Source organism: Pteronotus mesoamericanus, unplaced genomic scaffold (genome assembly GCF_021234165.1).
Source record: "Pteronotus mesoamericanus isolate MK-2021 breed Mesoamerican mustached bat unplaced genomic scaffold, CSHL_Meso_final contig_182, whole genome shotgun sequence".
Classification (NCBI taxonomy): domain Eukaryota; kingdom Metazoa; phylum Chordata; class Mammalia; order Chiroptera; family Mormoopidae; genus Pteronotus; species Pteronotus mesoamericanus.
The window spans coordinates 25,692,981-25,718,836 of NW_026555078.1; the positions used below are offsets into that span (position 1 = coordinate 25,692,981).

Here is a 25,856-nt window from a genome sequence, read left to right on the forward strand (position 1 = left end):
CAGAGGGCCTATTAAAACAGGTGATGTCCAAATAAGAGCAGAAATTCAAGGTTAAGGACTAATTACAAGGGGATTTAGGAAGAAGACAACAAACTCCAGAAAGTTCCAACCAAAATGTATGGCTGTTTACAGTGAAAGGAATATATAACTCACTTTGCAAGTAATGTTATAAAGAGTACATTCTTATTCTTCACCTCCCTAAAACTGAGGTATGACAAGATATTCTAGATAACATTTTAGTCACATTTTAAATTTGTATGCTAATACCAAAATTAGAATATGAACCTGAATGGTTAAAAAAAATCCATTTGTTTCAGAAAAATAATTAGATTTGCATCCCAGGTCATTTTCTCACTTAGACATGACATCAAAAGCACAGCTGGACTACATGTTTCTTGCAGGTGCTCAATCTATTCATCTTTGTGCCCTTAACACCAAGCCTACGGCACATACTGAATAACTGAATAAAATTAAATGCTACAGCACATTATTATGTTTGTAATCTAACCCACTGAACACAAATAATTGCTAACATTACTAAAATAATATATAAATTAAAAGCCTCCCTTCAGGTGGATAGTCATAAATAATAAATAAATTTAAATAGAGTAATAACCTCACCACAGAGACTCACATTTCACTGCTGAGCCCTGCCAAGTAATGATATCCACCCAGAAGGCTTAAAGGGGTTTTTTAATCTTTTCAAATAGGTCATCTAGATGATAACAGTACTAAATAAAACATATAAGCATTGTTTGAAATGACACAGTGACTGGGCTGAACATAGCTTTATACAGGTTCCTGCAGACAGTTAACCATTCACCAGCACTTTGGCAAGACTGCATGAAAGTTAACTCCTCGTGTGGTGGCAAAGGTAATAGAATCCACACCCATTCCTAGTCTGTGTCTAATTAATGATAACATTCAGTACTCAGGTGCCGTTTTTCTAAAGCATTGGCCTACCTTATTTTTTAAAACAACTTGCTTCTGTTTTATAAATGTATTGTTTCTTTTTATGGCCAACAAATGATTATGTTTACCTGTTCAAAAAAAATAACTGAAAACTGAAATATAAAAAATGTCCAAGAGTTCAAAACTACCATAGCTGTCATTTAAAATATCACAAGATGAGTCAACCAATGAATGAACATCGCTTATTATTAACTTGACTTTCAAATGGGTCCTCCATGGACTCCCTGGTGGTCTAGTGGCCAGCATTCAAGTGGGTCCTCCTCCTGTATCATGCCTGTACTCATTCCATGACCTAGGAGTTTCTCACAAGTTTCTTTGTAAATAGTGTCTTCTACCTACAACAACTTATTCTAAGCATATTCATATAAAATAATACTTAATGGCCTCATTATTTGGTGTTATTGAAATACTAAATGAAAGCACACTAAATAATAAGACAGTTAATAATCTGGACGTTATATGTGCTACCACTATTATCCTGAACAGCTCAGCTTCTAACCCTTGGAGCTGCTCTACCTGACTATCATATTCAATGGTTGCAATGTGCCACTGAGTCTTCCACCTTCATGGTTTTCGTATCTGTTCCATACTTTCATACTCACTGCTGTAACTCTGATCAAGGCAAATACTGCCCAACATCCAGATACATGCAAAGCTTTCATAATGGTTTCTCCACTTGGTTGCCTTTTTTAAGTCTTCCTTTACCTCACAAACAGACTAATCTCCTTGATGCGCAACTCTGACCGCTAACCACTTACTATACTCTCATCTTCAAGACCCAATAGCTAGCTAATCTACTGCCTAAAAGCAAAATCCCCAAACTTCATGGGTTTGACTCAATTCCCTTAAGGATCTTAATGTGAGAAATACTTGTGAAGGGACTCCAACTTTGGTCTCATATTAAACTGAACAGAAAAAAAAAGTCCCTTCCAACTTGAAAATTCTGTGATATTTATCCATCTTGTTCCCTGACTGTTTTTATAATCGTATCACATATAAGTGAAATGACATGGTACTTGTCTTTCTCTGACTGGCTTATTTCACTTAATATAATGCTCTCCAGGTCCATCCATGCTGTTACAAAAGGTAAGATTTCCTTACTTTTTTATGGCTGAGTAGTATTCCATTGTGTAAATAAGACTATTGTCAACAGCCTGCAGTTCAGTAGTAGCTAATGTACATAATATTGTCTGTCAATTTTTGTCCAAATAGTTAATAATACTGCCATGAAACCAAAGTTACTTTCAGAAATATATACAAGTTCCTAAGTTCATTCATTTGTTCATTCGTTCCTTCCCTCCCTCCCTCCCTCCCTCTCCTTTCTCCTCCTCCTCCCCCCCGTAGAGCAATGCATCCAAATCCTTCACATGCTGCTAAAAAATGTCTTTCACATTCCCATCGTAAACATCCCATACACATCTCCTATTGTAAAGCAGCCTGTATAACTCTGTGTAATTCAAAACGCAGTATAAGAAACTATTCATTTCTCAGTAATTAGTTAATTATTTTGAGCTACTTGTGAACCTGAGATCATTAATGTTGCTTGAACATGCTTATCTGTACTCTGACTATAGAAGTTTGATAAGGATTAACTGGGAAGGGGCTAAGACTTAAGTAGATTTTCCAGAGAAATCTGTTAGTGAAATTCCCTCTTTCAAATTGTTCTTTGAAATGGTGGGGGCGGGGGCGGGGGGGCGGGGAGCGGTGCAGTGCAAAGGAAACTACCTTCCAGGCCAAGACCCAGCTCTGATGCTCACTAGCTGTGTGACTCTGGGAAAGTGATTCCATCTTCCTGAGCAATGGCATCCTTCTCCGTGCCTTGCAGATAAAAACACCTACCTCACAAGGTGATTGTGAGGATCAAATGAGATAATGCATGTAAGAGTGAAAAAGGTGAAGGGATTGAGAGGTATAGATTGGTAGTTACAAAACAGTCATGGGGATGTAAAGTACAGGGTAAGAACTATAGTCAACAATATTGTAATAACTCTGTATGGTGCCAGGCGGGTACTGGAGATACCTTGGGGAATGTGTTATAAAGTATATGATTGTCTAACTGCTATGCTGTACACCTGAAACAAATTCGGTAATATTAAGGGTAAACAGTAATTTTTTAAAAAAAGTTTAAATAATGAATGACTGAATAAATACATACATACATACAGCTATGTGCAAAGGTGCAAAACAAGTGTAAACAATGCTAGGCAAATTATGGAAACTAATGCTTACTGCAAAGAAAATACATACACTCAGAGTAAGACGCTGAGATACCAAATTCCTTCCAGGTATTCTTTACGTTCTAAAGAGCTGAGATAGCAATAAAACATCTAGGTACTATAATCAAAGGTTCTGTAATTGGAAAAATGCGCAAGAGAGACAGAAAGCAGTATGACTGGTGAATAGCTGAGGATAAGGTTTCCACAGTTGACATGGGTGGGGACCCCATCTTAATTACCTTGCAGTGAAATATGGAGATCATCAATGCCGGAGGAAACCTGTTCATCTTCGGTGGGAAACACAGGACCGGATGCCATCATTCGACTCAATGGAGATTATATCATGTCCATCTCAGTTCAAGAAGTGAACTAAAGTGAAAGGGATAAAGGTTCATCAGTAACTCTGCAGTTTTGCATTTCTAGTAAACATGCATCAGGAGAGAATAGAAACGAAAAACTGCCCTCCCAGAGAATCAGTCTTCTAGTGAATGTTTCCTTAGTTCAAGAAGGACAAAGTGACTACGCCTTCTTTTTTGAATCATAATCAAGATTTTGCCCTGTGACCTATTCATGCTCATTGGAGTTGCTGGCCGAACTCCAAAAGAGCCAGCATTGTGGATTCTAAACTCCTAGTGAAAAGGAAAGCTACGCAGTTAGATTCCATATATGGCCTAAAGGAAGTCAAGTTGATACAAACTAGTATCTTAGGCATTTTTGTTTATTTTTTTCATTAACCTTCATCCTGCCAGAATTTTCTTTAAAATTTTTTATTTAACTTAATGTCTTTTCTTCTCTATAAATGTTGCTATTTACTGGAAACAGCAAGGGCTGACCCTGCACAGCTTACAAAGTGAAACTAAAAAAATTATATCAAAAAGAATGCTTTGGTGGGTTATCTATTAAATTGAATTGTTTTCCCAAGTACTTGTCTTTCCACCTACACATTTCCTTCTTTATCCCCACTTTGACTCTTTAAGAATCCATTTAGGGAGAGGAATTCTTACTCTGCAACTCTTTAAAAGTATCGCCTCATGTATGTGTATGCCACTGTTAGTATCCTAGGGGCTAAGAATAGAACACTGACTTTCCCCATACAGATGATGACTTTCCTATCAAAATAAAGCTAACCAAGCAGATAAAAATATAAAATGTATTAGATAATAGAGGGATGGATGAATGTACAGATATGTGGTTAAGCAAGTACACCAAAACATTAATGGTAGAATTTATGTGTTAGGTATATGGGTGTTCACTGTAAAATCTTTTATTTTGCTATATATTAGAAATTCATCATAATAAAATGTTGGGAGGGATACTAAAAATAGGCCAACAGCTAGATACAATCATGTGAAATACCCAGTAGACCACTTTAAAAATGTAAAGAATAAAAGTTATTAAACAGTTAATGCTATATAGCCAGACTTCAAAAATCTTTCAATCCTGTCCCCCCCCAAAGTTTAGCATCCAAAACCCTTTTATTATCTCTCCCACAGATCACTGTTGTTAAAGATTTTACCTTCCAGATAAACTATTTATTAATTAATAATTAATTGTTCTATCCTCTGAATTAAAATGAATCAGAGCCCACCTGAGGTAAGTGTTACTGTGCCAAGTTGATAGGATTTTGTACAAAATGAGAAGCTGTTTATTAGTTCAACTGAGCCTATACAGCCTGAAAATTGATAAAGGTACAAATGTCCTCAGTTTTTGATATACTGAAGACCTCCTCTCCCCTTTCCCATACACAAGGGCTCCTGAACCCACAGTGAATACAAAGCACTTCTTCATCACACCAGGAGAAAAACTGAATTCCCGAGTGAATTGCCCATAGGCGCCTCTATTCCATGCCAAGGCTATTTAAACAAATAAAAAAGTATAGTAATAGCAGCAAACACTTTTATAGCACTTACTATATACAGGCACTTTTCTAAGTACTTTGCATATATAACCTCATTTAATCTCTACAATAACTCTGTGAGTTAAGTACTGTAATTATCCCCATATTTGAAAAGACAAAACTGAGATGCACAAATGTCACATACAGTTGTCTAAGAACACATAGCTAATAAATGATGGAGTTAACACTTGAACCTGGATGGTTTTGGTTTGAGACTTCATGCTCTTAACCAATACAGGTAGGTACCTCACCAAGCTAGCTACAGCTCTGCAAGATTTCACTTATTCTTTTTTCCTTCATTTATTCAACAAGTATTTATATGTGCTAGGTCTTGCTTTGAAGGAATTTAATCTTCTGAAAATGATGAACAAAATATTGAGCAAAATCCTCTCAGAAATGTATGCAGAAGGTGCTACGGCAACACAGGAAAAGGAATGCCCATCACCTGAAGCTGGAAATAGATGTGACTGTCCAGAGTGTACTTATCATTAATCAGTATTTCACCCCAAATAGTCCCATGAGTATTATTCAGATAATACCTTGCAGCCATTCACTGCCATTCAGTATTCATCAAATACAAGTTAGCAAACCAATTTATATTAAAAATAAAAACAGAGTTATGGGGGTGTAAAGTACCAGTATAGGAAATGGAGCAGCCGAAGAACTTACACGTATGACCCACGGACATGAACAATTTAATGGCATTTCCAACTTGTTTTAGGCGAGTAATCTCTAGAGAGGAATTTACTTGCCAAATAGGGCTCATGAAAAACTGAAACAGTAGAAAAGAAAAGCTTTGAGAGATTTTTCAGGATTTGAATTGAGAAGCTAGAGAGAGTATGAAAACGGAAGGCAGAAAGGGAGGAGGGCTTGGCCAAACCCAAAGGTCCATCATCCCAAACCTCGGAAGGCCGTCCTAAAACTTGCACTCGGAGCACAAGCACTGATTTCTCAGGCGGAGCCACAGCGCAGAAGAGCCCCTCCCACGGCTTTCCTTTTCCTTTTAAAAGTTACACACAACTCTGTAACAAGTGTCATTTATTTTAGAAGGGAAATAAATGAGACTATTCTTCAAAGTGAATAATGGACCAACCTCAGGCACGTAACAGAAGATTGGGTAAAGAATTAATGTAGCGGCATTAAAGAATCTAAGATCAAGTGGAATCATGTAAATTAATATACAAGCGTTTACAAATGGCATAAGCTACTTTGAAATGACTGTAGTTTGCTTATACAATATATCTTACTATGTCTCTGGTATCTCTAAAACCTCAAATCACTCGAGAAGTGCCCTTTTTAAGAAATCTTGGCGTTTACTTTGGATTATTATGATTAGAATTTTTTCAACTCAAAATGAAATTTGAATAGAGATTATTTCTTATGACTAGAATTATGGGTGGTTTTTATTTTCTTTGTTTTGCTTATCTGCATTTTTAAAATTTGAAATGAATGCCTATTTTGGCTATACTAAAAAAAAATGGTTTTGCTTTTATTTAATAAAATGACAACAAAATGGGGACTAAGGTATTTGGTTCAGGGTCAGTTCTCCAATCCGTATGCTATGAAACCTGTGTATCTGTATCTACATAAGAAGAAAAATACTCTCTTGACACAACTGAAATATTAGAAAAACTCTGAGTTTGTCCAAAATTTCTGGTAAAGACTTCTAAAAGCCTTTTGGTAGCTCATGGAGTCTCATTGTCTCATTATTACATAGTTTGCCAACAGCACTGGGAAAAATCACTGCGGCAATAGGGAGAAAGGGACATCTATTTTATTTTCAAAGGCTTATCAGAAGGTGTATCATAGCTGGATGCAGTAGGTACACCAAGGTTATTCTTTTAACAGAGTAACTAAAATGGTAGCTTTTTCCCTGGGGTGTTTCCTTCATATTTTTGTTGTTGTTGTTGTTTCTCTTGTTCGACTGCACCGTGTTATTTACGGTCCACCTAGGAAACCTAAAGGATCTCCCTCCAGTCAGTTAAGCTACTGAGTTATTCCTAGCAACTGACAGATTAACACTGATCTGTTTACAAGCTCATAGAAGAAAGCTGGTGCCATATTTACAGTATGTTTCTTTATCTTTTTCCCATTAACTTTTCCTAACTCTGTTATTCCTCATTTTTTCATCATCATTTAACCAGAAGCAATTTGTACAAATTCCCAGACCAGATTACTTTGAAAGTCTACTCTACTGTCTCCTTTCAGGCACTTTATTTTTCTAATGACCACCACAAAATGCCAAAACAATCAATCCTATCTACTCACTATGCTTTTTGGAAAACAAACACGTAGCAACTGTCTAGATATAATACTGCTGTGCTTGCTATCTCACCAGCCAATACCAACAGTGCCGCTAAGCCACCCACTCCAACCACGATAAAAAGAATTCTGAGTGAATGTAGCTACTGCCCCAAAAGAGCCTTATGTTGGCCTTGACCAAGTCCCAAATGTTCTGAACTGCAGTGTCCACAGCTATAGAATGGAAATGATTCTACTTATAAAGGGTGGTTGTTGAAATTCAACAAAAAAGCACATGCAACTAAAAAATTTCAGTAGTACCTAACATTTATCAAGTGCTTACTATGGGAGAGTTACTACAGTATATAAATGGTATGTATTATAATTTAGGAAATAATTTATCAGGATTATCCAATTTCTTTATCAGCAGTAAAAATGAAAAGCCAGCCACAAGTCTAAAATGAAAGGTAGGGAAAAAACCTAAGGATAAAAACTTCCAATGCTACAAAATCTGATGTGTTAAATCAGCACAGATCTACAAAGTGTGTCCTCAGGAAGTAATTATGTTTAATTTCCATCAGCACATTTTAACCTAGAAATTCTTCCCTTGCACTCCACACTCAATTTTTCTACAGTTTGTAATGCCCCGAGCAAAAGTCCCCTGCCTTTGTTACCGCCATGTCCCCAGTCTCCCAGAAAGCCTGGAGACAACTTTTAAGTTATAAGTACTGACAATGGTTCAGGTTTTCCCCCCATATACATCTCTTCATTCCTTTTGTTATCACCTCTCCCCATGACTCCATTACTTTGTTCCTAAATTGCTACCAAAGATTCCAGTGTTTCCTATTAACTCCACCTTCCACACCCAGATCTTGGAAAGAAACCCTGAGAGGTTTGGGACATGGAAGCGAGAGGTACAACAGAAGCTAAGGAGGAGACATAGGTCTGAAAACGAACGGCACAGAATGTATCGAAGACAAGGACTGATAGCAAGGTTTGAGACAAGTCTGCACAGTAACAGCAGTGGGACCTGCAGCCCTCAAGTACATCACCTATTCCAAGAGCACGGGCACCCAGACCTATTTCCCAGAACCCTACCTGCACCCACAGGTCGGATTTCAAAGGACCGTTGCCTGGAGAAAGCAAAAGACGTCCCAGAAAAGACCTCCAGCTACTGATATTTGGGGTTCCTCAACAGAAAGGTCAGTTCCCTGCCAAATCACTCTACTGTAAAATTCCAGGAATTGGCTTTTTCATTCCTCACTCTTAAAAAATGAGTGGACGGTCAAAGATTACCATACATTTACAGAGTCTCTCCAATAATGAAAGAAATCAAAACAAACACAAAAGAAGAACTCAGAGGAGCTGACAAATATAGGAAACAAAAAAAAACTTACAACAATTTTTTAGAAACACCACCATTAGATGACCTTGATTTTAAAGTCATAAAAAGCTTTATGTTACACCATAGAATCAACAGTTCTTCCAACTTAACACCTTCACATTACAATGTATAATGAGAGATACAAAGTTTTTGTTCTGCATACTGCTAACACATTTCACCAGCTTTTTCTTTATTCATTAGATTATTAATAATATCAAAGCAAAAAGTTAATTCTATTGGACAGAATTCATTGTAGAAAGCCCTTATGAAATCAGATGTAGCCTCGTTTATAAACATCCACGCCTACAAACATGCTCAAATGGAGAGCAAAATGCAAGAAAACTACCTTGGCAGGAACAAATGCTTTCAAAAGTTTAGCCACAGCCCTCCTGAAGAAGCAACACAGTTTATTTCCTCCAAAAGATAGGAGTCAATTTCATCCTGAGTGATGCAAATGACAACATTGCACAGAAACTCAGTACGAATTCACAATTCCACAGGAATCTGAAAGTTACCAAAGCAATCTTCCCTTTTAGGATCATAAGGATTACAGATTTAGTAGAAGTGAAACAGGTAGTCATATCTGAGTTTTGAGCAGAGGGGAGATAAAATTTGACTTATATTTCAAAATTATCACCCAGATTGATGTGTTGAGAGCAAGACATGACAAGGAATGAAGCAGGGAGACTAGTTAAAAGGCTATTACAGAATAATAGATGAAGGGCTGGATAATCACCAAATGAGAAAGCAAGTGTGGTAAAATATCAAAGGTGGAATCTAGGTGTTGAGAACATGAGTATTTGTCTAAAATCCTTTCAACGCTGCTGTGTATTTGAGAAGTTTCATACTGAAATGCTGGAGGAAAGTTATCACAGCACTCCAGGTGGCGATGGCTGGGACCAGGGCTGCAGGGGCAGGGGTGACCAGGGGTCAGATTCTGAATATCTCCCAGAGGTGGTGCCAACAAGGTTTCCTGACTGATTCGATGGAGCAAACTGTACACTTAAAAATAGTTACATTGGTAAATTTTGTTATGTATGTTTTACCACAATTTTTAAAGATGACAGAGAATTGTTGTCAACTGATATTTCATATCTAGCTGAAGTATTAATCAACTGTTAGGGGTAGGAAAAAAAGTCATTTCTGGACATATGAGATCTGTCCAGAAAGTATCCATCCATGTACCATGAAAAAGAGACATTGTACACAGGACAATGCCGCCTCAGTCCCCTTCAAAGTAGGCACCTTGGGACCTCACACAGTTCTCCCAGCATCTCTTACACTGTTGAAAACACTCTGCAAAATCCTTTGTTGGAAGTGCCATCAGCTGCCCCTTTGTATTTTCCTGAATCTCATTGATGCTCTGAAATCTCTTCCCTTCCCTTTCAAAGGTGACTTCAGAATGGGAAAAGCCAGAAGCTGCAGGGCACCAAATCTGAGCTGTAGAGGGTGCTGAGTCACCTGCATGATTTGATGTTTACCCAAAAAACTCTGCATGAGACATGATACAAGAGCATGTACCTCATCATGATGAAGCTGCCAATTACCAGTTGCTCATAACTGGGGCTGTTTTCATCATATTGCATCTCTCAACCAACAGAGAACATTGAGGTAGCACTTCTCATTAATTGTTTCACCTGGTCGGATGTACTCGTGATAGACAACACCTTCCCAATCAAAAAGCACAGTTAACATGGTCTTGATCTGATTGTGACTTTGAAGCATTTGTGTCACATTTTTATTTGTGCTGCACTCATTGTCCCTGAAAGCCTACTGAATCATCCAAATAGTTTCCACAGAGGAATGCTGAAGCTTAACACAAAATTTGATGCAGATTTGTTGCTCTACTCACTCAGTCATTTTAAATGCGTTGGTGACACAGTATACATGCTCATTCAATGGTACCTACTGCCCCCACTGACTAGTACAGTGAAATTGTCATTATTCACACATGCGCATTCCAGTCCACTCTCCTTGGCTGCCAGGTTATATCAATGTCGTGCAAACTGTTTTCACTGTATTAACAATGGCTGGACTTTCTCCAGGCAGACCTTTATACAAGTCTTTTTAAAAAAGTTATGTTTATGTACTCACTCTTAGAAAGCTACTGGAAGAGTTATCCCAACAAAATAAAGTAAAACAAGGAAGAGGAAAAAAAGCATTCCAACAAAATAAAGAACTAATGAGAAAAACAGAGACTGGATATTGAACACAGGAGAGAGAAAGGAGAGTTCCCAGGCTGACAGCAATGCCGCAGGTGAGTGCAGGAAACAACCAGGCTGTGGGAGAGGGGTCTAGGGTGGGAGCTGGGGGCTGGGAGAAGCAGAGAGGATGTGAAGACAGGAAAGGGGTGAAGAGACAGAGGGAAGGCACACGTGGACTGATGTCTCAGTGAAGTTCAAGAACTCTTACAGTGAAGAGTAGGAATTAAGCTGGATGAAGAGTATCTGAATCAGCGATTGTGAAGATGGTACAGGCTCCTGGTAAGACAAAGGCCCACTTAGAGGTCTGAGAAACTTTTTAAAAGTATGCACCTCCACTCATTCCATAAAGAACCTGTGGTTTGCAAAATGCATTGACTGTTCTGGGTGGAAATGCCGAAAAGTTCGGCAGAGAGAATTTAGGGAGCTCTCCATCCGAAGACCTCATTTTTCTCAGGGTAATAGTAAGTGAGGTCATCTCCTGGGACCTGGGGGAGCCAGGGTACAGTACACAGGGCCCTTAAGAAATGAACAGTGCTTGGAACAGGTAAGAGTCAAGAACCAGAACCAATCAACTAGAGAGACATAAAGGGAGTTGGAAGGCAGTGCGGGGACCCCGAGGTCAATCGGCACTGGCTACAAAGGGACCCAAACAGTATTTTGGGCGCAAGGTTTTCCCAGGTGAGCTCAGCATCTGGCTGATGTCCAGGTAGGATCAGCGACTGTTAATAAATTTCTGCCAACTAAAAAATGCCCTAAATTGCACATAGGCACAAGGAGACATGTTCAAGAATGTTCATGGCAGAACTGTTTGTAACAGAAAAAAATGGGAATATTTGAATTCCATTGGTAGGAGAAAGGATAAACTGTGGGTGCTTGATTCATACAAGGAAAAGCTATTCCACACCTAAAATGAAAAGACAACCAGTATCAGCAGGGTTATGTATCAAAACTATAAAGGGCAGGAGCAATGCAAAATTACTGATATATTATGATGTCAATTTACTTTTTGTAAATTTTAAACACAAACATACATACATGGTAAAAATAAAAAAAAAATAAAACCCACCAAGTTCAGAAGGGATGAGACTTCAGCTCAATAATGAATGTTTTCTTTCTTCCACTAATTTAACATCTAAGTAGGGAGTACATTATGGGTGTTTAAAATATTTATTTTTAACACTTTAAAATCGTAACAGAATTCTACTTAAATTAGAGAAGAGAGATGAAATGGTGAAAAGGCCCCTAGACTCAGAGTCAGAAGAACTGGCTTTAGTCCTGGCTCTGCCAATGACTGACCACACAACTCTGGATAATCATCAGCTTTTCCAAGGTCCTATTTCCTCATCTGTGAAATGAGGGCAATGATTTTGTCTGGGCCAACTCATAGACTCGCAGGTTCCCGGAAAAGTATCTAACTCAAATTTCTCTTCTGCACATTTAAAAACATGGATTACAAGAAATAATATTCATGGAGAAATGCCTGAAAGACTGAGTCCACCCACTCCTGGATGTTGTCTTCAGATCCTGTGCAGCCAACAGGGAGCTGTGAACCTGAACTGCACTGTTTATCCCCTCAGAAAAGTGCTTTTATTACAATGCATCCTGGTATAATCCTGTAAGCCTTACCGTACAGTTGTTCTAGAAAACAGCCTCCTGCACACTTCTTCTACAAGAGTTCAGGAGCACAAGTCCGTAAGCCACACAGTGTTCTTTTATGAGAACGTGCTATGGAAAATTCTCTCAGCCTCAGTACCAAGAAAAGCTGTGATCCTGAGCATTTATTCTTTTAATCTAATGACTGTGTTATTTTTATAAACAAAGTTTCTCTCTCTTTTTTTTTGGCTGGGATAGCCCAGCTCTAGCAACTACAAATAACTTGATGGAAAACAAGTTGCTTTCCCGCTGGCTTTACTTATCTACCCTTATTTTTTCTCCACTGCAATGCCCTCATCTATTTTTTTTCTATTGAATTTTATGTTTCTCTGTAAACTACTTCAAATATTGTCTGGAATAAGGGAGGGTGCAAATAAGTGAGTTAAATTAACTCAGACTTTCTGTAGGGACAAGATAACAGATAGCATGCTGAAAATAATGAGATACAAATGCAAAAATGTACTACTGGAAAATGAAAGTTGATGTACTTTCAGTAAGTGGGATTTTAAAAATATTTCTCAACACCAAGTCACCTGAAGATATCTAGATTCCAGTTCTAAGCTCTAGAAAGAAACCTATTAAAAGAATTTTTTTTTTTATAATTTATTTACTTTTAAATACATGCTCTGCCTTCCCCCCTTCCCTTGCCCCCTCCCACCTCCCCCCCAGCTCTTCCCCTGTGATCCTAATTCCTTGACTTTCCCCTCCCTTCCCTTTCCCTCCCCCCCCCCCTCTTCTTCCTCACCACTCTCACACCCTGGCTTATAGAAACCTAATTTTTAGACAACATGAGGAAGCACAGTTAAAACATAAAGAATGATTTTGCGACCTACTTTATCACTTTTGCCAGTTTATGTTTGCATGTCCCCTCTTCTCGTACTAAGTGCATGCCACCTGTAGCCTCATTCCCAGGGAGACCCTGAGTCCATGGAGTCTTGCCTAGAAGCAGTGGATTAACAAGGCCTCCAGTGGGGTGTGGGACACTAAGAGAGAGAGTGAGAATGTACTGAAGGGCATAATACATTGTCTTTTTATTATTCATAAAAAAACATATTCCCAAGAATTCTTTGCACTCAAGAATATATATGTTTAATGATACATACAACCCATGGATATATTCTGACTCTGCCTCTCCCTGATGTCCCCCTCCCTGCCCTTCAACCTCCTCTCTCTCATTGATCAGCAGTCTGTTCTCTGCAGGGCGTTGTTCTCCCTCCCTGCCCCAGGCCCTCCCATTACAGCAGGGCAAATACAAATAGAATATTTCATAAAATGCCAGCACACCACAATGAAAAGAAGCCACCTTAAATATCACACACATCTTCAAAAAGCTGTTAAAATCATTGTATCTTACACGAATTGCTTCAACTTTCCAAATGATGAATAGAAATAAGTAATTAGGTCAGCTTGCCATTTAGTAAATGGGCTTTAGTGCAATTGACCTTCTTCCCCAAAGAAGTTCTCGCTGGTCCCCACTCCAGGAATAACCTCAGATCTGCACCCCAGCCAAGCTGGCTGGGGCCCTGACTCCCATCGCCCAGTTCTTGTTTGCTCCTTCCCAGCATTTCACACTGGAATATACTGTGAACATCCTGGCATCAATTTAGAGGCTGCAGGCAGATCCTGAATGCCAATTTGAAATGCCAGCTAACATGGAGAAACCCCTTCCTTAGAAGCTCCATCAATAAGCCCACCTGTCCGTTTGGAGCAGATCCCTTGGCCCTGGGTCTCCTTCAGATTCTAGACAGTGAGCTCTATGTCTTGTTTGTTGTTCCAGTCTTATGATCTTGCATACTGTGTGGCACAAAGTAAGTACATAATAAATGTGTGAGAAAAGATTAAAAGTGAACAAAATAAATGAAAAAATGAGCAATGTTGTTGCAGCAGCTCCCTAAAAAAAATTTTTTTTTAATTTAGTACTAGAAAATACTTCGCTAGTTTGGAGAAACAGGTTGGGTTTTTGTTGTTATTGTTGCTTTCCTTTCTGAAAATAAGAACCGCAAAATTAATTTTTGTTTTTCACTTTGGCTGTGCAGAAACACAGAGCTAGCTTTGAGGTCAGTTATGTAGGTCCTCATTATGTTTGTTTTCCCCTGGCTTTTGTCTTGTTTTTTTGTTTTTACTTTTTACTGACATATAATATCTGATCTTATCCATATGTGTTGTGGTCATCTTAAATCTTTTGTGAATAAAGTAGGATATGAGCAAGTTAAAGAACCTTAATGAATAAATAAGCAAACCAAAATTCAGAAAGTATACTTTACAAGGACTTTTTTATACACACACAAAAATAATTTTCAAATTCAGGACTTCTCAAGTCACAAAATATTTGTTTAAAAGGACAGTTATAATTTCCTCCTTAGATACACTTGAATTGTTCCCTTTTCTTCCATTTTTGACAAGAATTTTTTTTCCTCACAAATGGCCAGAATTCTTGGCTATAAGAAACTGAATTGCCCTCAGATTGTCTTCCTGTATGTATTTAAGGTAAAAATGCCCGTTTCTATTTGTAATGACTTTTTTCCTTGGGTTTTCAAGGTTTCAAAGGAACTTCCCAAACTGTTCTCGGGGGGAAAAAAAAGGGGGGGGGCTTCAGGGGATGGAGAAATTCTGTTAAATTGACAAAGGTGAACTACTGAGCTATGTGGTCAAAAGAGTTGCATGAACACAGCAAAATTCTCAGGACAGAAATGACTGAAATGTTTGGGAAATATCTGCAAAATCTCACTGTGATTATAACAGTGTTTTTGCCAAATGTTTCAAGCAACACTAACTGTACAAGCATTTTTACACATTTCTGTTGGGTAGCATTTCCCCGCTGATGAAGGATTTGTTGTTAAAAATTCCAAACACCAGTCTCTCTCTGAGATATTTAAAAGAAATATTTCTATATTTGAAATGCCTGCCAACAAATACAACAGTCAAAATATGCTGGCTGTTAAAAATGAGAAGTTTGTTTCTGAAATCTACTATTTCTTTAGAATAATATTTGCCCATTGCAGTGGCAGCTGCAGAAATGCTTTCACACTCAAATTAACTTACTATTAGAAATGGGCAGAGACAGAGTGATTTGCTTTTTTCTTTTGGCCTGCACTACAATAATTGACCCAAAGTACACACGCCTTTATCAACAGATGCAGCGGCTGCTGCTTGGCCAGGTACCCATTCTTTCTCTTCAACTGTGTTCACTTACAGAGGAAATTGGCAAAGCAACCTTTTTCAGGTAACGGTCTGCTTTGACTTATAACAACCACGTGCTGCTACAGTGCTCAATCACATGTATATCATTGCTAAGTTTCTTTCTGACCCAATTTTATTCTAATATTCAGTCTTAAGATAAATATAAAAACAGGAGCCACATTCAAGAGTTGAGAGCCCTGGATGAGACCGCATTATGACAATTCATTCACTTAACAAATATTGGTTGAATGCTTAACACTTGCCAGGCCATGTAGCAGGCACCGGGACTCCAATGATGAGTAAGAAGGAGAGGTTCCCAGAGACAGAAACAGGGTGCTTAAGAAGCTTAAACAACAATAACTAATCACCTGGGGGAATCCAAAAAAGCAAAGCTTGTCATAACAGGCATACATGGAAAAGGAGCAATTTTTAACTTCCTAATCTCAAGGTTTTCCTGCTAAAGCAGGGAGAAATCTACAAATGTAAACGGGTGGATAAGGAGGTTAGCCAGGGCAAGTAAATCCTGTCAAATTATAAACCATGAATAAGTGCAAAAATAAGTTTGCTCCTCCACCACAACAGAGCCAAGGGTTAGGAAGTGGGTTCAGGCATTTTTAGAGGGTAAAAAAAAAAAATTCTTTAAATCAAAATTGCTCATTCTGTAAAGACAGAAGGCTGAACTATATAGTTCAAATTTATTTTCTACAAAATGGAATATATACTTTACTTTTAAGAGGGTTTCCGAGACAAATGTATTTGAAAAAAATAAATAAATAAAAAATAAAAGTTTACAGTTTTAAAAAAAGAGGGTTTATTATAAAAGTAATATTAAAGTAATTTTTAATGTTACAGAAAATTTAAAAAATGAATAAAAGCTCCCCAAAGCCTCACCATCCAAATACGACCATTCCTAATACTATGGTGAATTTTTAGAATATTTCTATCTCTAGAGTAGGTTTTCTTTTTTATTTTGTTTGTACAGGGCTGTAATTATACCACAAATAATTTTTATTCTGCAAAATATTAAACATCAGCATTTTCATGTTATTAGTCTCCATAAACAATATTTTAATATATGCACTGTAGCTTGATGGTCATAAAAATTTGAATTGGTCTCTCCTAAAATTGCAAAAAGAAGAGAGAAGAAAGAAGAAGAGGAGGAGGAGTAGGAGGGGGAGGGGGAAGGGAGGGGGAGGGGAGAGGGAGGGGAGGGCGAGGGGGAGGGAGAGAAGAAAATGTGTCCTGTTATTGTTTAGCCTTCATTCATTTATTATTAGTAATTTACCCAAAGAGCATTAATGTATAGTTTGTATGCTTCAGGCACTATGCAGGGTGGTCAGCAAGATAATCATTCCTTGGAATAATGGTCTCCAAAAACAAGAAAGAGACATATCCCCTCACTTTACTTGGTTCCTCGCCATTGTTACCATTGTGCTTCAGTTCTGTTCTGGGCAGATTAAATAAAATAATTGAGTTACACTACGAGAGTGATTTCTAGTAGGGCAGGAATGGTAAATGGGCAGCAGTAACAAGAACCCAGACTCATCTGAGATGGAACATAACTGAATGTGGCCTTGGGATCCCTGCCCACGGACAGAGAAGCAAGGAGCAGCACACGCCAGCCCCGCACCAGCTTCCAAGCACTGGCAGTGCTTCCCACACAGGCCAGGGTTCCCCAAGTCGCAGTAAGTCTAGTCTGGGGAGCTGAACGGTCATGTGAGGAGGCAATGTCATGTCACGCAATTACTCCTACTAGTGGTTTAGCAGACCTGAGTTCTAGACCTGGTTCTGGCCCAAGCACAGAGAATGCATTTGACATATGTGAACCCTAAATTTTCTCATCCGCAACATAAGGATAGAGCTAGACATTCCCTAAGAGCCCTTCCAGCTAAACAAATCTGATTTTATGATGTTACAAAGAGCAGGGCTCACAGTCCACAAAAGTACCCAATCCAACCATCTTACCACTTTCTGAGCATTATTTCAGAGACCAGGAATGAGGAAAAAAATAAAACAGTCCCTTGCTGCTCTAGAAGTTATATATCTTCCAGGTCAGTTACTGAGCTGTTCTGAGTTTTGACCAATGTCCAGTCTGGCTGGCAGTGTCAATGAGGCCAGAGTGGGGGTCTGAGCCTCTGGATCCTCCTGAAGGACAATCGCCTGTGTTCTCTTCCATGACCACAAGTAACACCTCCCCTTTGGGCCCACAGAGAGTATCTGACCAGATCAAATCTGCCTCCGAATGGAAAAGTTCAAAGTATTGTCTTAAATGACTATAGGTCATACTCTCATTATTCAACACTCTGACAATATAGAAACTAAAGGATAAAGTATCTTTATTATTGAAAACTTATTTTCATTTCTTTCTCAAAATGATTATTATTTCTGCTGTCAGGTTTTTCTTTATAAATTCTTTCATAATGAGAGAATAGTTGATACCATCTAAAAAACACAAAATTAATAAGACTACCTAAATGAGTACCAAATATTTTGTCAAAAAATATAGATACCTACTTACAAAATATAAAGTGAATATACATCCAGTAGGTAAACACACTCTGCAGTTAATAACTGACTATTAATCTAATAACCATACAAGGTATTCTTTTTAATTTTTATATTTTCAATTACAGTTTACACGGAATATTTTGTATTAGTTTCAGGTGTATAGCATACGTAGTTAGACAATCATACACTTTACAAAGTGTTCCCCCTGATATTTCCACTACCCATCTGGCTCCATACATCACACAATGTATTTTCTTTTATTTATTGATTTTAGAGAGAGAGGAAGAAAGAGAGATAGAAACACCAATTTGCTGTTCTACTTATCTATGCATTCACTGGTTGTTTCTTGTAAGTGCCCTGACCAGAGATCGAGCCTACAAACTTAGTGTATTGGGATGACACTCTAACCAACTGAGCTTCCTGGCTAGGGTACACAATGTATTCTTAAAATCACCTTTATTCACCTAACTCTTGAAATCAAAGTCTATGACTGTTTAAAAAAAAAAAAAAAAGGAAGAAAATTCATCTCATAAGCAAGTGGACAACAGAGCATGCATTCTACCCTGCCTTGCAGGAATTATTCTTACAAAAAAAAAAAAAAAATCCTTACTTATCTGAAGATCATGAAGCCAACCACAACAATAACAACAACAAAAACTACCAAGAGCTCACAATTACTCACACACACACATTCCTTCTGGTGTGTTAATCACAGTCCCCTCCCTCAGCTAGGTATATTAAACAGAAGTGATGAGTTCATGTGTGTCTTTTTCTACAGCAGTATCCCACAAAGTAACTGAATACAACAAACAATCATGTGGACAGCTTCATAGGTAACTGAAAGATAAAAAGTTTCCTCTAATAAACAAACGAAGTTCTGACACATATGAACTGATAACTCACATAAAAGGAAATATAAATACTAAGTAAACTAATGCAAAATGTTCACCTCCCTAGTACACAAAGAAACTGACATGCTCTACACTATATACACTATAATTGTTTTGGAAATCAATATGGTGATATGTAACTTGTACCATAAAAATGTACATACACTTTGACTCAGTAATTTCACTCCTGGAAATATATCTTAAAGAGTAATCTGTTAGAAACATGAAGAGATATATATATATCTCCCCTCAACATTGGAATGCTGTGTGTGTGTATCCTCAACATTGGAATGCTTTGCAAATTTGGAAATCAGTGTAAAGAAGATGTCTTCAATCACAACAAAACCAATCATCATAAAGTCTATGAAAAGTATTAAATAAGAAAATACTAAGAAGCTAAGAGGCCCTGGCTGGGTTGCTCAGTTCATTAGAGTGTCATCCAGGTACATGAAGACTGCAGGTTCAATCCTCGGTCAGGGCACATACAAGAACCGACTAATGAATGCATAAATAAGTAAAACAACAATTAGATCTCTTTCTCTTTCTCTCTCTTTCTCTCTCTCTCTCCATCCCCCAAGTCAAAATTTAAAAAAAAATTTAAACTAATATTAACAATATAAATGTTATATTCAGTAGGAACATAACTATATAAATATGTGTATATACGTGGACAAAGACTCAAAGATAAAAAGCAAAAATACAAGTTCCTGTGTTAGAGTAGGAATTTTCTATTTTTTTCATCTTGTGGCACACATAAACTACTAAAATTCTGCAGCACACCAAAAAATGTATCTTTTGCCGATCTGACAAAAAAAAAAAAAGTACCCAACTCACACCACACAGCTATTGTTGTGTTGGCTGTTGTCATTTTTTATTTAACAATCTAAGGGAAAAGAGGCAAGGGCCCCTGACGAAATAATCAGGTATTGCATGTTTTAAAAATTCTTGTGGAACAGTGGTTGAAAATCACTGTTGGAGTGATGCAACTTAAGGAATTTTTGTGCAAAATCTTTAAGTATTATTCCTGCCTCATCTACTAAATGAAAAACATGTAACCCACACTTTTTTAAAATCACTTAATGTCAACCTCTGCCACATTCCTTCCACCAGCTGAAATAAAACACATAAAGTTTGAAGACTATTACCTAAAAAATAATAATCAGTTAAGATAATACTCCCTTAAGAATGTGATTTGTGCTTAATAAAAATACTGTCTTTTCAGTCACCCTGGGATGCCCTTCACTGCTCACTACTACAAACATAAGAATTCTCACAATAACCTTTCCTAGTTTGTTGAATTCTCTCCTACATTGTTTTTTCACACAAACTTAAGAACTTCATCTTATGGCATTTGTAAAATGTTATCTGTGGAGTACTAAAGGGAAAACAAAGAAATATCTTTGTCTTCTGTTGCTCATTTATGTGATATTTCACTTTCCTCCTTTGTCTGAGACCTTGGAAGGTGAACTTTGGATGCCCCTCGTTGCTTAGTGGAGTTACATATTATCACTCTCCCTATTCTACCTGCACACAATTAACTGTCTATGTCAAATTGGCTTCTCCACTTTCCCTTCTAGAAAACACTAGCCCCGGGGGAGTCATTCTTGGAAGGAAGGAAAGCTAACAGACTACAGTAACTGTCAGAATTCAAGGGATGGAGACCCTCTGTGGGCTCTGCTGGCTCTGCACCCAGGTTTGTGGCCAGGATCTCCGGGGCTCCACTGTCTCCTTCCTTTACCCGCCTTTCAGCCATTCACCGGGGCCCTGTGTGGGGGCCGGCGGCCTCTCAACTACAGAAGTTAATTTTTAGAGGTGTTGGGTCTCATTTCCCTGATAGGGGAGACATATTTGCAACAAGAAAAAGGCTTTTTAATTAATTTTCTGATAAACCTAGCATGAAGGGAGGCTTCTCCATATCTTTTATTATTGAGACAAATTAACCCTAACTTAGTTTTTCCCATTAGAGCCTTCTTGGTTTATGAGGCAATAGGAATCTCAACTCCTCAGCGTCTTTCAGGTGCAGAACAGACTTCTCTTACAAACGTTCTTTCCCTTGATGGAGGAAAAGGTCATTCTTTCTCCAGTATTATTGCTTCTATATAAGCAAAAGACCCAAAGGTTCTGTCGGAAGGCTCTCGAGATCCCTGGTCTGAAGTCAGAAACTTCCATCACTCCTGAAGTAACAGAATCCTCCATGCCCTACAACCCTTAGCTGGAGACCATGGGCCTTTTTTCCTTAGTTCATTATCCCAAAATGCAAGGGTTCCATTATTATGTGCATATTATTTTCTTCAATCCATCAATTCCTTCTGTGCCTAATGTAAAATAAGATTCCTCCAGGATTCAGGTCTTTTATATGTTAAAAGAACCAACAAAATGTACTGAGCAAAAGAAGCAAACTGCATTATTTAATGGGTTGGGCCAGGTACTTAAGAGCTATGCCTAAATTTTCTTGACTGCTGCTTTAATAAGGGTCTTCCCGAGCAGAAGCTGAAAAGGCCAGATATCCAGGGGGAACGGGTGTCAGCAAATCATTATCTTGATTCCTGTTTAGCCCCAAATATAAGAGATATTAACAGACTTGCCTAAACAACCAACCAATCTGCCTACCCTAAACTTCCCACACCCCCACCATAAGGTTGTGCATCGCTCCCATGCAGTGCTGCTCCTGGAGTTGCAGGCCCCGGCGGGAGTATGGGTGTATCAGGTACAGACCAATGAGATCTAGACATGCTAGTCCCACAGGGTAGAGTCACAGTCATGTACCCACGTGTGCCATTTCATATTCACCCACCCATTCACCATCCAAAGAAAACTATGTGTGTCAATTCGATAATAATGTAAAATGCTGAAAGCCATACCTCCAGACAGTTGTAAATGGCATGGTTAGGGAAACACAGAAAAGAGGTAAACACAGGAAATAAGAAAGCAAAGGAAGGCCTGGCTGGGTGGCAAGGTTGGTTGGAATGTTATCTGGTACACCAAAAGGTTGTGAGTTCAATTCCCAGTCAAGGCACATGCCTGGGTTGTGGGGTTGATCCCCAGTCAGGGCATGTGCGGGAGGCAAACAATCGTGTTTCGCTCTCACATTGCTGTTTCTCTCTCTAAAATTAATAAACATATTTTTGGGTGAGGATTTTTTTTAAAAAAGCAAGCAAAGGAATACACATAAAGGAAAGCAGACACATTCATTATGAAACATAAATATGCCTCTTTGATTCTGAACATCACTGGTGAATATCAGATCCAGTCTAGTGGCTTTTAAAAAAAACCATGACTGGCCCAGCAAATCAGAGCTGTGACTTTATATATACCAGGGTATTTCTTCCAAAGCATTCTGTAATTCTATTCCAATCACAACATTAAAATGTAGAGCTGGTTCTTTTTCCTTTCATGGTTTCCTTAATCTCTATTAAGGCAAAGTATGAATGTAGGTAACCAAATCAATTACCTTGAAGCAGGAAAAATAGGAACTCTGGAGAAATCTTATTTGTACAAATCCTGCCCCAAAATCCTCCTGCCAAACTTTTAACCTATTGACTTACTGTGAGTGGTAATAAAAAGCAAAGTTTTGGTTATGAATCATAATTCCTATTTTGACTAAAGTTCTAAGTTATAGAGCTTCCTTTTTTTTTTTCTTCAAGTTGCATGAGCCTGCTATTTTTATATAAGAAAATAACCATCATGCACCTTTTTTCTCTCCCTGAGGGCTTCCCATAATCTATTTATAGGACTGGAAGTTTTCCAAACCCAAACAATTTACTGTGCAATTTTCATGTCTGACAATTTTGGTTTTGCTTTTATCTTATCCTAAGGGAAAATCAATTGCCCAGCAAATTAATGTATCCTCATCCTTTCATCCTTAAAGACCAATGATCAAAACTGATTTAGGTCTCAATTGGTCTATTTCTGGCTCTGAGTGGATGTTAATCCTCAATAACAGGTTTGTTGGACTAAGTAACAGACTGAGCATCCAGGGATAGTGGTTCTGATAGTGGCTTTTCTCTTACTGACTCCCTGGGAGGCCTTGAACAAGTCACTCACTATATTGTCTTGGCTTCTCTGATCATAAAAGATAATTATTACCAAGCAGTCAAAGGAATATTTTTTTTTATTTTTTAAATTCAGAAATAATTAAAATACAAGGGTATCCACTACTGCAATTATATACATTTTAAGCAAGCAGCTTAATCTGTAGCCAGCCAATCCACAGCCGTAACTTCATAAAACACAGGTTAGCACACGCAGGAATTGGAAACCAAGAAAAGAATAGGCTATAGTTGCACTCATAATGAGATTTATTTTCCTGAAGCCCTGGACTCAGTGTACAAGAAGGAGCTACTAGACCCACTCAAGCACCTGCAGCCGCAGCGCCGGGGGCTTTGGGCGATCTCACGACCCAGCGTCGCATTAGGACGCGGCAATGTCAGGTTCCTGTCAGGACCCGCAGTGCCCGGGAGGACTCGGCACATCAAGGATGCTGCAGCCACCCTAGATATTTAAATGAGATCAGGTCTTGGTCTACTTCAAGTCCTTAGGGGCTCAGAGTCTACCAAAGAGGCATCTACACCGGGAATATTTGGAGAATCCAGGCCCCTAGGTGTGAGCACCTTATGAAATCCTACCGGAAACAGGGAAGAAGGAACACTCGAAATACGAGACATTTTAGATTTATAAGGTCAACCCAAAGCAAATTCCTGGGACTGGTTTAGGGAAAAAAAAAAAGGAAAGACCCTCGGGTCCATCGCAGTAAACTAAACCAGAATCACGGGGACCACCTTGGTCCACAGACCTCCCTGGAGCATAGAGATGTAAAACAGAGGAGTCTTTTAAGATACACACTTTGCAACAGGCACTTTGCTGGGAGATCCTCTTCCGCCCCCAGGTCTCTGGCATGGTCTGGGAGCTCTGGGACCCCCGAGAGGGCCTAAGCCGGCTCTCCCACTTCAGCAGCCAAGCATCACCTTGGTAACACAATGGTAGTCCCTCAAATACACCTGCTTAAAAACTGGTGCCAAAAAACAGGAAAGAGCAATTTACTGTAAGTATAACATTTTGAAAGTTTTAATTATTATTGTTTAAGATATGAGGAGGTTTTTCCCCATGTTCTGGCTGCTGTGTATTTCTTAGTTTTCTTTTCTATTTTTCTATTTTCTATTTCTATTATTTTTCTGATTTTCTATTCTCTAAATCAGAGTATTTTCACCTCACCAGCCCCATTGTGCAATGTCCCATAAAGGTCTGTCATTCCACAAAAGCAAGCGACAGCTTGAGTGCGCTGGTCCAGTAACATCACAGCACCTCCTCCGCCCCAAGCTCAACTTCCCATTAAAAAAAGGAAGTGATGGGGCTGGAAGAGAGCCCTCAGTTGTCATTGTTATTGCGAACCTTTAAATAGACTTTATCTGTACACGGTTTCTGGTTCTGCTCACAAAGATCCTGTGGGAAGGTTAGTGCTGCTAGCCTCTTTGTTGATATTTATCTCTGTCCTATGCTACAGTATTACTAGAAAATGGGACTAATAAAATGAAAACTACTCCCCTACAATGAAATTGGGATTCTTTAAAAATAATAATAAAAAAAGGATAGGATTCTTTTCATTCATGTGATTATGAAGATCAAAATTAATTTGGATGGTCCTAGTTGGGTGTCTAAGTTGGTTGAACCATCATCCCTACAACCAAAAGATTTCAAGTTCAGTTAGCGGTCAGGGCACGTACCTAGGCTGCAGGTAAATCCCTGGTCAAGCCCATAGGGATGCGACTGATTGATGTTTCTCTCTCACGTTGATGTTTCTCTTTCTCTCCCTTCCTTTCTCTCTAAAATCAGTAAACATACCCTCAGGTGAGGGTTCTTTTTTTTTTAAAGAGAGAATATTTTTAAAAAAATTAATTTAGATGAACCATCTCTGAGTACTGTCTGTGAGTGTATTAACACCATGCCTTTTGCACTAACAAAATTCCTTTAGACACTTTTCCCCTTTGACATTTTTATCTTGTCATTAAATCAATTTTATATGGCAAGACACACAAGGAAAAGGAGAATTTCAGAACAATTGTGGTTATATTAATTTTGACTAAGCAAATACAGAAAGTTAAAATAAAAAATACAGCTTGTTTTTAAAATGTTTACATATTTTGCTAACTCTTCTGGTAAGATTTTTGTTTTCACTTTGGGATTAAAGTCCATAGTTTCTGTTTCTTAAAAAAGCAGCTATGGCAAATGGGCTCAAAATATTTTCACCCTCTAAAAATAAACATCTTTCTTTTGGACAACAATCCTAACTTTAAAGTTCTAATTGTTCCCAAGACAGAAGAGACTAGTTAATCAGCAATTTGCGAGAAAAGAGAGCACCGGCAGGTTACAGAAATTCTGCCAGGAATCCCCTGGCCTGTCCTCCACCTGTAATTTCCAGCAAATTACAGTAGTTAGCTCTCAACAACAAAAGAGGCCTGCGGGGCAGGGCGGGTGGGAGGGAGGCTGTGGACAGGTGAAGGGCGGGACTGCAGGGCGGGCGGCTGTGGGGTCCCTTCTAGGAAGGGGGGGCGGGGGCGGGGACTGGAAGTGATGCTCCAGGAAAAGGCAACCTCTAGTACTTAAGTATTTTTAAACATTTCTGTCCTTTTCTACTACAACAACAAAAGGTTTAAACTCACGGGTACAGACAACAGTGTGGTGATTGTGGGGGGGTGGGGAGAGGTAGAAAAGGAC

The 25,856-nt window shown here is 38.5% G+C and overlaps 1 protein-coding gene across 1 annotated transcript in view; it reads right to left on the minus strand.

Moving 5' to 3' along the window:
- SYNE2 (spectrin repeat containing nuclear envelope protein 2) overlaps window positions 1-25,856 on the minus strand; it is a 277,882-nt gene that overhangs the window by 236,196 nt on the left and 15,830 nt on the right. Inside the window, exon 3 of the mRNA XM_054567455.1 lies at window positions 3,428-3,557. Within this exon, the coding sequence (XP_054423430.1) occupies window positions 3,428-3,509 (82 nt within the window). The 5' untranslated portion in view covers window positions 3,510-3,557. The remainder of the gene's footprint in view (window positions 1-3,427; window positions 3,558-25,856) is intronic.